Source organism: Malaclemys terrapin, chromosome 5, assembly GCF_027887155.1.
Source record: "Malaclemys terrapin pileata isolate rMalTer1 chromosome 5, rMalTer1.hap1, whole genome shotgun sequence".
In the NCBI taxonomy this organism is placed as follows: Eukaryota; Metazoa; Chordata; order Testudines; family Emydidae; genus Malaclemys; species Malaclemys terrapin.
Window position 1 is genome coordinate 120,144,711 of NC_071509.1, and position 12,483 is coordinate 120,157,193.

At 39.4% G+C, this 12,483-nt stretch overlaps 1 protein-coding gene across 2 annotated transcripts in view; it reads right to left on the reverse strand.

The window, feature by feature from the left end:
• Window positions 1-7,399: 7,399 nt before the first annotated feature.
• The window catches only part of SPARCL1 (SPARC like 1), a 28,186-nt gene continuing 23,102 nt past the window's right edge, over window positions 7,400-12,483 (reverse strand). For both annotated transcript variants that reach the window (XM_054031141.1, XM_054031142.1), the window contains exons 10-12: window positions 10,754-10,902; window positions 9,999-10,147; window positions 7,400-7,805 (exon numbers count right to left, since the gene is read on the reverse strand). In XM_054031141.1, the coding sequence (XP_053887116.1) occupies window positions 7,777-7,805; window positions 9,999-10,147; window positions 10,754-10,902 (327 nt within the window). In that variant the 3' untranslated portion in view covers window positions 7,400-7,776. The remainder of the gene's footprint in view (window positions 7,806-9,998; window positions 10,148-10,753; window positions 10,903-12,483) is intronic.

Genomic DNA, 12,483 nt, shown 5'->3' on the forward strand with positions numbered 1-12,483 from the left:
GGAGAATTAGCAGTTGACAAGAAATTAAACTAAGATTACAGTAATCCCAGAGACTCGTACTGGAGCATGTTAAAGGGCTAGCAAAGGGAATGAATGCAGAGGTTATTGCATACACAGCATGTTTTATGTTCTCAGTATTGGTGCTGTTCTGACCTGTGGAAAAAGACTTCAGAAGCTGGTCTCGTTAGATCCCCAGTCTCCTCGTTATTGGGGCAGGAATAATAAAGGGTTGCTGTCCTTGTGTGAACCAAGGGCAGCAGAACTTACCTGGCATACCCCAATGGAGGAACTCACCCTCAACTGAACAGCACTCGCGAGGCAGAGTATATGGATTCCAAAGCCCAATGAGTTGAGAGCGGGTAGGGACAGGTACTTGTACCTGGTGGTGTGGGCCCTGTTTAAGGGTCCTAGGCACCATTTGACTCTTCCTCTCTCCATGGTATAATAAAAAAGCTAATTTAGAATCAATTGAGAGTCTTGTTACATACTGCAGAGCTGAAATCACTGATACCTAGGTCTAAGTATTAGACCTACTTTGGGACAGTTGACAGTAGATCAACCTCTGAATTCTGGGGCTGCACTGGCCAAGGGCAGCAACTGTGAGTGGGGTGCAGAGGAGGGACGGGCATGTTAAATGGACTTTTGGGTTGCTGGACTTAAGACCTTGAGGGGAAAAGGACACTGCCCAACTTATTTGGCGGTGGGTCTTTTGCTCATGGTTTGTGTTTGAGTTCTGGTTGTGGTGTTTTCCCAAATTAATGCTGAGTAAATTCCCTCTTTTTATTCAAAGTTTTTGCTACACTCAGACTCTGTGCTTGCGAGAGGGGAAATATTGCCTCTTAGAGGCGCCCAGGAGGTGGTGTGTAATTGTCCCAGGTCACTGGGTGGGGGCTCGAGCCGGTTTTGTGTTGTATTGTTGAAAAGGAATCCCTTGTTGCTGTTGGCTTCATCTGGCAGAAGGGTTACATATGAATGAACATATACTAAAAACAAAACAAAACCTCACAACCTTAGCATTTGCTTCGACTTGTATCTTTCTTGATAGATGAAGAGAAATTGTGTATTGGTTGAATTCACTAGTTAAAAGTAAGTAAATAATAAATGAACCAACCAAAAACTATTCTGAGGGGGAGAACTATCACTTGGGGTGGGATTTTCAAAAGCATTCAGCATTAGCATAACTTTGCTTCCCCCTCAAGCTGACTCAGTGCTTAATTGTAATGAAAGAGGTGCTGGGGCTCAAGCAATTTTTTACTTTCATAACTGCTGCGGCAAGGCCAGAGGTGCTGGAGCGATGAACTGCCAAGCCCAGAGTTTCCAGGGCTTAGCCCTGGCACAAATTAAGCGCTGGCCAACACACATTGACTTCAGTTGGAGTGGAGTGAGGTGATTGACATCAATAGGAACAGAGTTAGACCAATACTGAACTATTTGAAAATCCCACTCTCTTTCCAGTTTTTGATTAACTGGAATAGAATTTATACCTAACTCTGATAGGACAGGAAGTGAAATATATGCCAGAATATATTAAAAATATTATAATGAAAATTAATTATTATTGTGATATTAGGCATAGTGTAAAGATTGTAACTCTCAGGAGTTACCATATTGAAGTCAGCAGGGTTACACTGGGGTAAAAGTGGAGTGGAAACAGAATCAGATCCCATCTATTTAAAAATGTACTTCTAGTTGTATTTATAATGACGAGACATGTCTGTGAAGGACATAGAGCTTAATGGACTGCAAGTGATTTTGAAGCTTGTAATTGAGTAGACAGTTGAGAGTGGGGAATGTGGTAATTATACAAAGCCATTTTAGCAAGTTTTTATTAAAGATGACTTGGTAGGCTCAGTACAGACCAAAACGTTGGATTTTTGACCTCACTGCTTGTTAAGAATTAATGTTAAAATTATTATAATCAATCTGAAAGTCAAGTGTGCTGTGGATAAGCCTCTTTAATCTGTCTGTCTGTCTATCTTTGAGTTTTAAACTGCTGCCTATTACCAAAATATCTGAGCGTTTTTATCTACTTCCATGTAAAGTAGATAACAATAGCGTAGTCCCTCGTAGACTTCCTGGGGTATCTGGCTCTTCTCCCCTGTGGGCTAAAATCTCTGCATAGGGTAGAATTTTGTTTTTGACTTTTTTTAATTTCATTAATTTACTTTATCCCCCTTTAGGCCGATTTATTTCAGTTTGTTTTGTTTTTAATATTTATTTATCAGTTGGTAGGGTGTTTTGGGTCAAAAAGGGTGTCAAGTGTTGTAGCACAATCTCATCCCACTCATTTGGGAATCATGGGACCAGATCCTCTCAAGACTGGTCCATCTGCTCCCAGTGCAGTTTGGTCAGGGGATGAGCCAAGGGAAATTGCAAAGGTGGCATAATCAGGTGCTGGGCTGGTCCCACTGAGAACTTAGAATAGCCTCAGGGCTGTTCTATCATACACTGGTTTCAGTAACCCCAAAGGGGTTTGTACTAAATGTTTGGGCAATCCAGTAAAGTTGGTTATGTCATGACCGGAACAAGGGTGTTCAGACCTAGTGGTTGGAGCAGGAGTTGGGAGTCAGGTACCGGGAGGTCAGAGTCTCAGTCAGGCCAGAGGGCAAAGTGAGAGTCAGGGTTAGGTTACCAGGAGATCAGGGCCAGGCGCCAGGTTACAGATAGCAATCGAAGAGCAAAGCTGAGGACAAACTAGGGTCAGAAGCCGAACTATAAGGTCTGGAGTGGAGACAGACAGGCACACACAGCTTCCTATCATGGTTTCCTGATTTAAGTATCGGTACCAGCCAATCAGTGGGCTGCGAGAGGGTGCCACTCAGGTCCTGCTGGGCCATACTTCCTGCCAAGCCCAGCCTCACAGGGTCCTCCCATGGGAGCCCAACCTAAGCCTGCAGCGGCAATGCAGCGCCATCAGCAGCACAGAACCTCCCAGTTTTTACAAGTTAATTACCTTCACTGTTAAAAACGTACACCTTATATCCAGTCTGAATTTGTCTAGCTTCAACTTCCAGCCATTGGCGCGTGTTATACCTTTCTCTGAGCCCATTGTCAAATATTTGTTTCCCATGTAGCTACTTATAGATGGTAATCAAGTCACCCCGTAATCTTCTCTTTGTTAAGCTAAACAGATGGAGCTACATGAGGCTATCACTATAACCCTTTAATCATTCTTGTGGCTCGTCTCTGAGCCCTTTCCAATTTTTCAACATTCTTCTTGAGTTGTGGATACTAGAACTGGACACAGTGTTCCAGCAGTGGTTGCACCAGTGCCAAATACAGAAGTAAAATAACATTTCTATTCTTACTCGGGATTCCTCTTTCTATGCATCCAAGGATTGCATTAGCCCTTTTGGCTACAGTGTCACACTGGAAGCCCATGTTCAGCTGATTATCCACCACAACCCCCAAATCTTTTTTCAGTTTCCTGGGATAGACTCCTCCCTCCTGTAAGGGTAAGTCTACACTTACCTCTGGGTCCGGCAGTAAGCAATCGATCTTCTGGGATCGATTTATCGCGTCTTGTCTAGACGCAATAAATCGATCCCGGAAGTGCTCGCCGTCGACGCCGGTACTCCAGCTCAGCGAGAGGAGTACGCGGCATTGACGGGGGAGCCTGCCTGCCACGTCTGGACCCGCAGTAAGTTGGAACTAAGGTACTTCGGATTCAGCTACGTTATTAACTGATTTAACCAATTTGCGTACCTTAGTTCAAAGTGGGGGGTTAGTGTGGACCAGGCCTAAGTATCACCTACATTCTGTTTCCCTAGATGTATACATTTAGCCATATTAAAACACATATTGTTTGCTTGCGCCCTGCTCACCAAGCGATCCAGCTCACTCTGTATCAGTGACCTGTTCTCTTCATTATTTACCACTCCCCCAATTTTTGTGTCACAATGCCCTCTTTCTGTTCTGCACCTTTGGGGCTATAGAGTGGCCATGAAGCTATTTGTGCTACCTCTCTGTGACCTGGAAGGTTACAGGAGGATTCCTTCCCCATAACCTCTATAAAACTCCCCCTTCCACCAGGTGTGGGTTATAGCGATTGGTGTGGGATGGAGTGGTGGTGGTAGGAGGATTTAGCTGCTATAGAGAGCAGGATAGATCCTTTATGTATAATTATTTCATAAAAGTGTCAACAAACTATGCCTCTAATTCATTGAAGCTGGTTAGGTGACTCATAGCAGTGGAAAGAGCAGACAAGTAATGGTGTACTGTGGTCAGACAGAAACAAAAATGCAGACAGAAAATTATATCCTCTATAAGAAATTTCAAGCTAAGAGTCCCATGGAAGGGATCCTTCTTCATGGGAATAGCATAGGCAAAGTGCTGTGTAAAAGTAATATACTTATAAGAAGCACACAGGATTTATTTTAGGGGAAAAGGGAATACGCCACATTTATTGAAGATACAACAATTAGCATATGTATTTAATTACACTCCGCCCACCCCCGCCCCCACACTGTTCCGCCAGTCGATGTTATAGTGACCAGTTTAGAGTCCAGATCAATCTAGTGGCCAGCTAGGTTGATCACGGGTAGGGAGGAGCCGGGTTCTGTTGGTTGTGACACGATGCTTTGAGGAAGTCTTGGCAGGACGAACCCAAAGTTTTATGGCAAGGCACCCTGTTTATATAGTGATTTTTTTTTTATTGGGACCAATGAGTTTTGCACCGTTATGCTGTAATTAATTGTTGTTTGACGTGTGCTTGTTTTTTTTAATTGTTTTTATTTTTTATTACAGATTTTTTTTTATTGATAGGTGCTTGTTTTATTTTTAGAGTTGTTAATTTGCCTTTTTTTGACATTTTAATAAGGGTGTGTTGCAGCCTTTTGGTGCCCTTGCATTTGTTTTTTTTGTATATTTGGCTTAGCAATAGCTTTTATACTTTTTTTTTTTACGCATATTTTTTTATGTATATAAAACAGAATTAATTTACACAGAACATTTTAAACAGGAACATTGTTGCATTGCACCAGAAAACAATTATGGCAGCTTTTTATTTATTTTAAAATGCTAAATCTACAATAAAATAGTGACCTTAAAACGTTTGTTACTGCCTTGAATCAGCCCAGACACAGATTCCGGCTGATGCATTTTTACCAAATGGCCCACTAGGCCATTCCTTTTTGCTATTTAAAAAGGGTGGCTGGCAGGATATGATTAAATTATACACCAATACATTTAATACAGGCTACATTATTATTTTATTATAAATTATACAAAATACAAATATAATTTTATTACTATATGTCCCACTTTTGACCCTCAATAACAATTTTTGAGTGGGTCATATTTTATACAATTATTTTATCGCAATGTATTGAGAGACAATTTGAGCTTGTGGTTGTAATTTAACAAACTTTTTTTGTTTAATAGCACATACAACACATTTTTAGCAAGCCAACACAGGACAATATTAACACAATTAGTAATGGATGGAACATAATAGACAATATGCTTTTAAAGGTTGGGGACCAGCCTGTAAAAACGTACAAGTGATAGGCTGTTAGTTTTTTTTAGAGTTAGCAATCTTAGCATGTTTTTATTTGCATGTAATATTTGAATGACACGCTTTTTAATATTTTTTTGTTTGTTGTAAAAATTGAGTTGTTTTTTTTTTTTTATAACAAGTGATTAGTTAGATTGTGCTAATTTAGGCTAAGGGTAACAGAGAAATTAACCAGGGCAGTGGTTATAGTGCTTTGTGCTTTTTTTATTTTTGGTAAATAGTACATGTGATTGCTAGTATATATAATACGTGGGCATTACATTTACATTTATTTATTGGGGGTTGGCTGATATTTGTATTTTTTTAAAATACTGTTTTTTAGGATGTAACACACATACATTGTTTGTATAAAACATGTGTTACATTTTTTAGTTTGTTTTACACGTGTTTTTAATGAGGTATTTTTGCTACATGGTTTTGTGGTGACAGATAGGGACAAGCACACCCATTTTTGAGGTCTTTATTTTGTACATTTTTGGGTATTTAATAATTTTTTTTTAGTTTATTAATTTATAACCATGGGTAGCCAAAAGGATTTTATGGCTAATTTTGGGAGCAGGCTTACTTTTTAATATTTTTCTTTTTATAGCATGTTGGTGAGTAATTATTATTAAAAATTTTACCTAATAATAAATAAGGCTTATTTATGCTGGAAACATACTGCATTTATTTATATTTGTAGGTGTTAAATAAGGATTGTTTTTATTGTTTTAAAAGATGCGTTAATACCGGAACATTTTTAGATATTACCCAAAACATTTTGTGTTTAAAGTGATGCTAAATTAAGAATTTGCATTTTAGTACATTTTATGGCTAAGGCAGTTTTATTTTTTAATTTAATTTTTTGTTTCTATAGCAGCTAGGAGGTGGTGTTTAGCCACTGCCACATATTTTATGTTGCTTTTAGGTTTTTTAGATTTATTTGTATTAAGTTTATAGTAGTATTTGCCTGCTTGTGCATGAGACTAGTTTGCAGTAGTGACAAGGAACTTAATTTATTTTTAATTACCTTTAGGTTTATAGTATTTATAATTTTTGCTTTAAAACCAATTTTTTTTAATATGGTGTTTGCTACATGAGGATTTTTTTTGTTAACAGATTGGCATGTTTGATTTTTGCCTTTTTGCAATATTGTAAATTTTTGTAAATATAGTTAAAATGCTTATTAATTTTTTTTTTGCTTAATGCAGTAGGATTTTTTTTGTAATATAATATATAACAATGCTAGCAATAAGACAAACACAAGACAAAACACAATTTTTGTTGCGATGTAGGTTTATGGTATTTTGGGTTGCTTTTTAGCTGGTACCAGCTTTTTTTGAATTTTTGAAAGACAAAGAACTTTTTTTTTTTTTTTACCCCTTTTTGGGTGGCAGATTATTTCTTAATTTATTTTTATAAATATTTTTGCTGGTTGCAGGCAAAACAGAGGAATTACCCCCATACTTTGTTGTGTTTTTGTTTTATAGGCAGGCCATGTTTTAATGGCTTTTATAGTTATTAAATTTATGAGGGAGGATAAAAAACCCTGTAAGGGTTGCTACTTTATTAACCTTGGTCAAAGAAAAATATATCATGAGTTAATGTACAGTACAGACACAAACTGGCAGGTCACCTATGGGGGTGCTGAACTTCTAAGGATGGAAGTTAAAGTGATGGTGACGACGTTTTTAAAGTGGTCACTTGAAACATCATGCATGCTATATTTTGTCTTCTCACCTTATGATTAGTTTAAAATAATACGTACATTAAACATTTGTGCTGATGCCTATTCTTTTAAACAAGGTTTTAAAAAAATAATGAATTCAAATACACTTTTATTTCATGCTTTCTTTATTAGAATATTAAGAAACTAGCAATACAGTACACAGACAATAAAATAAAATTGTCCTATTTCTAGTTTTCTGCAGTATACAACACAATCCACACTATGTGTCAACGTGAAGAACAGTATTCTGAACAATTCTATCATGTGCACAATTCTTTCTATTGTGTACAGAGAGATATTATGGATTGTTAAACTCCAGGCAGGAAACAAATGTTTAGATATGTCATGCGAGAAGTTCTTAGATTCTGCTACTGTTAATTGATTTAGAATTTTTATTTTTTTGTTTTCTTTTGGAGTAACCCTGTCAATCTTCAAAAATCTTTATGTAAACTCTCTGTTCAAAAGTGTTAATCGATCACTGTCTTGGAAATACAATGGCTTCACAGATTTGACTGGTATGCAGACAGGATGCTGGAACTCTATCCTGCTAGGTTTAGAACAGGAGGTTTTCATCTGTGTCTTCTGTGAAATAGAAAAGAAGGGAAAAAATGTTACCATCATGATTGAACCTTTAATATGAAAGACCCATGACTGTATCATGAATGGTTTATGAGCTAGTCAGCACTTTAGAAAGAAAGTTTTAGAGGGCTCAGATGCTGGCCTATTTTATTCACACCTCTATGCAAACACAGATGCTCATATCAAATTGAGGTGCCACCCATCCTATATCTTCTCTAGTCAAGCGGCTTTCTCATTATGTAATATATTCCCAATGTGTTTGTTGTTCAGTAATCATCTCCTGCCTTTTCAAAATCACTAAGAACACCCCAACCCACAAAGGACAAACAGAACCATTAGTAACAGCACATGCCATTGACTATTACTCCTTTTAGTAATAGTACCTTCATCCCCACCCTTCTCCCTCAGTCCTAGGGCTGATGTGGGACCGAAATGGTCCCTGCATAACTTACAGCACTCTCAGGGCTACAGTAAATTACACCTGCAGGACTGAGACCATTCCACCATTTGGGGATTGCCAGAGTACAAGGCACCCAGTCGTTCCCCTCACCATTCCAGGATATAGACAGGAATGTCCCTTGCATAGAAAGGGGGATAGTATAGAACCATCTACGGTGGCTTTATTTCACATGGGGAGTCCCCTATGTCAGAGGAACCTCCAGCTTTCTAGAGCAGCACGAAGTACATTGAACAGGAACTGAGAACCTGGCCCAAAGAGTTTGGGGACCTGTCTGTGACAAGTTTTAAAAGATGACTATGATTCTCCTATGCAAAATCAAGTTCTATTGCTGAAAAGAGGTTTGGGGTTTTTTTTACATCTGCATCTCTCTGCTACTTTTAGTATTTTTTTAAAAAATGACCCTCCATATTTTGAGGGGGAGGCAGGAGGTGGCAAAGTTTCCAGTTTCTTTTTATTTCTTATCTTTGCATCCTGCTGCCTATCTCTGTCTAATGTGGAATCTGGCCAAAAAGATCTTTGAGTTTCATCTGCTGTCGGTATTTTAATACTGACGCTTAGGTGGCTCAGTCTCTGAACACTTCTAAATGGAAAACACATTTATTCATAACTCAGCTGAACCCCTTATTCTTATTTAGAAAGAAACAACACCATAGTGTTTTGGAAAACTCTTCTATAAAAAAAGATGAGTGAGACCAAACTGTAGGTAAGGGACATGAAACAGTAACCATACTGTCAATGGTTTCAAAAGGATGGGGTGCAATACCATTGCAGGAGGAAATAGGCAGGGTCCAAAAAAAGGAGGTTTTTTGATTGAACACTGATAGATTTCCTAGAGAGTTATACGGGGATGAAGAAGATACCAACAAGACATTATATGCAAAGTGAGCTGTGCTGTAAATGTGGGTGTTATAAATAGGATATCTCCATTTATTTATTTTATCTCCTAGAACTGGAAGGGACCTTGAAAGGTCATCGAGTCCAGCCCCCTGCCTTCACTAGCAGGACCAAGTACTGATTTTTGCCCCAGATCCCTAAGTGGCCCCCTCAAGGATTGAACTCACAACCCTGGGTTTAGCAGGCCAGTTATGGAGCACCAGATTCTGATTCTAGGTCTGATTCTCCTCTCACTTAAATCAGTGTGAATCAGGAGGTTAATGGACCAGTGTAAAACAGGAGAGGAATTACGATTGGAGAATCAGGCCATGAGCATCCAATATTTAGCCTGACTGCGACCAACTGCAGATACCCAAAATACAGATGCCAAAGCAAGAGTTCCTCCGCAGGTCTCTGCTATTGGACTGGAATCTAAAGAGTGGGGCACGGGGTTGAACAGCACCATTAAAGGCCAAATTCTCTTGTTTATATAGTTACAAACTGGAAATCAATAAGATTTTGACCTATAGTCTATATATAGACCTATAGAGCTCCTGCTCTGATCTTGCATGCATGGCTCAAGCTAGGTTGCTGTGTATATGATTAGATATTTCACCCACTGCAAAATAAATTGGAAATTATTCCTAATGTAAAACTTAAGCATGATTTTGGAACCAACCCAGAATGCTGCACCTTCTGAGGTTCTGTCATCCCTACAGCCATTTAATTCACCTCAGAACACTGCTAACTTGATGTTCAGGCCAGAGTGTCTTACCTTCTGTGTATGAACGGAGATACTCTCTGCCTAGTCTGGAAGGAAGCAATTCTCCCTACCCACCTGCCTCTCAACCTTATGACTTTACCTTCTTTAATTCCAAAACAGTGGCACCACTCCTTCAAAGAGACATGCTTATTCCTGTCAGCATCACACTCCTGGAAAAAACGAGTTATGCAGTGTTCCATGGGAACTAGAGAAGCTCGCAAAGGAGCAAGCTCTGAGTGCGTCAATAACCTGAAATGAAATAAAGGTAGCATATGATCTCTGTTTCTGGGGGTAAGACATCGGGGTCAGTGAAGAATGTCAAGGTTACAAGGAGATAATAAGAAACATGTCCAATATTAACGCTCTTAAGGATTTTGTATATCTTTAATATTGTGAAAATTCAGTTCATATAAGCTTTAAAACTACAAATAAGCCAATAATACATCACTGGTGACTAACCACTATGGATTACTCCCTTGTTCTCATGGTCTCACTAACACCCAACCCAGGTGAGTTTGGTGCTTTTTTTCCAGGATTAGGCCCTTAATATTTTCTGTGAAATCCTATAATTAAAGGTGCTATATATATATAGTATGAAATTTGTGCAGGTAGTTGCAGCTAAATCCCATGTCCTTGTAAAACCAGATAAGTATCATACAGAGGAAGTCTGTGAGGTGAAGGATCCCATTTACAAGTTCCACAGAAGTTACTATAGAGTGGCCAATTTACATTAGCAGAGGATCTGGCCCAGTATTTATGCCATTGAGAATAGTTGCACTTTTTGAAAGACATAGTAAAGTAGAACAATCATGATCTAAAAAATGAATCAGAACTGAGCAGAGAAACAGTTTCTACCTGTCGCCAGGGTGCCGATCAAGCTGGCTAAACTGCCAGTGCACTGGGTACACATACATATGATAGTTCTTCTCAAAGTCATGTAACAGAAGCTCAACTGGATGATCTCCAGCCATCAGACGTTTTTCATTCTGGTAGATTTTCTTGACCTACACCAATAAAGGAGTGGATTGTTGTTTCGTGACAGAAGGACTAGTCTAAATACCGTTCACGCATCCTCATTCACACACACACCACACCCCCTCTATCTTCACTGAAATATCACCAGAAAGTTGTCTTTTGCAGTATTTGTGGCTGGAAGTTGAGCTGCTGGAAATTGCACTAAACAGTCTGTCCTTATATGTTTACCAGCACATATCTTCAGACCTAAGCAATATGGGTATTTCAGATAAGCTTTGGATACTTATCTGAGCTGCACCTGAAATCCTAGCACCTGATCTTCAGGTCTAGCTATGATGTGTACTCAATGCAGGATACAGGTGTTTGTGGGAAGTAAAGTGGCTGTATGTCACTTTACTGTCACCCTGATGCTGGGACTGCTGGGTGTTGGTTCAGTCTCTGGCATAAGATTCCCCTGTACTAGAACATCTTTGACCACTCATTTATGGCAGCTTTACAGTCTGTCTGTTTGTGATAGGTGGGTGGAGAGGGAAAAGAGAGAAAGGACCAGGTTGTGCCTCCTCAATCCTGCACTAGTCTGCCCCAACTGGGGGCTTGATCTAACTTCTCTCCTGTATAAAATCTGTAACTTAGTGGTGAATAGGCATAGCAGAGCTCGGCAATGCTAAAACCCGACTACTCACTTTCCTCTCATGACAAATCCACTATGCTGGGGAAAGGGGCAGCTGGCACAGGAGAGGGCTCTGCCAGTCTTGTCAGTTGTATGCCAATTAAGTTGTATCCCCTATGCAACAGGAATCCTCCATTGACTAGCTAAGGCCAGAGTCTGTCCACTTTGCACCTTCTGAGCAACACCAAGTGGCAGTAGCGCGTTTGAGAATCTGGCCACCGTCTCCATGGTTTTAGAGCTGAATCCTACAAGGTGCGGAGTATCTCCCATTTGCTCAGCAGCACCTTGCAAGAGATGTTCAGCATCTTGCAGGAGCAAACACTTAGAAAGTAGCTCAGTGTTCACGCCAGCTCAGTCCTTGGCTTCTCTGTTCAGCCTGCCAGCAAGATTGCCAATTATGGTGGCACTTCTAATGATGATCACCCCTATTCATGAGGAACTAGACTCTGGCCACCAACTCTTGTCGCATAAATCGCTGACCTGCCAGAAGATGGTGCAAAGATATTATTAATAGAACTGGAATAGACCCACTGGGATAACATCCTTACCCCATACTAATCCTCTGTAACCTCCAGTGATATGAGAATGCCACAATAATAGTAATACAATTATACAGGATAGTTGAAATCGCTCTCTCCCTCTCTAACGAACAATGAATATCAACCACACCTTGCAGTTTCAGAGCTCTCAAACATATCATTAATGAGTACTGGTTTTGTTTAATTGTAGATTATTAGTGTATAGATCTGGATGAGTTCCGCAAACAATTTCCCATGATTATTCAATCCAATTTTAAATTAACTTTTGCATTGATTGTGTTTGCCCACTCTTTTGTGTTCACTTTCTCTGAGTATCATGGCAGGCATTTCTTTGGAAAGAGCAAATTGAGGCAAATATTGGGGATTATTCATGGAAAGCAGATTTTGAACTTGTAAAAGTG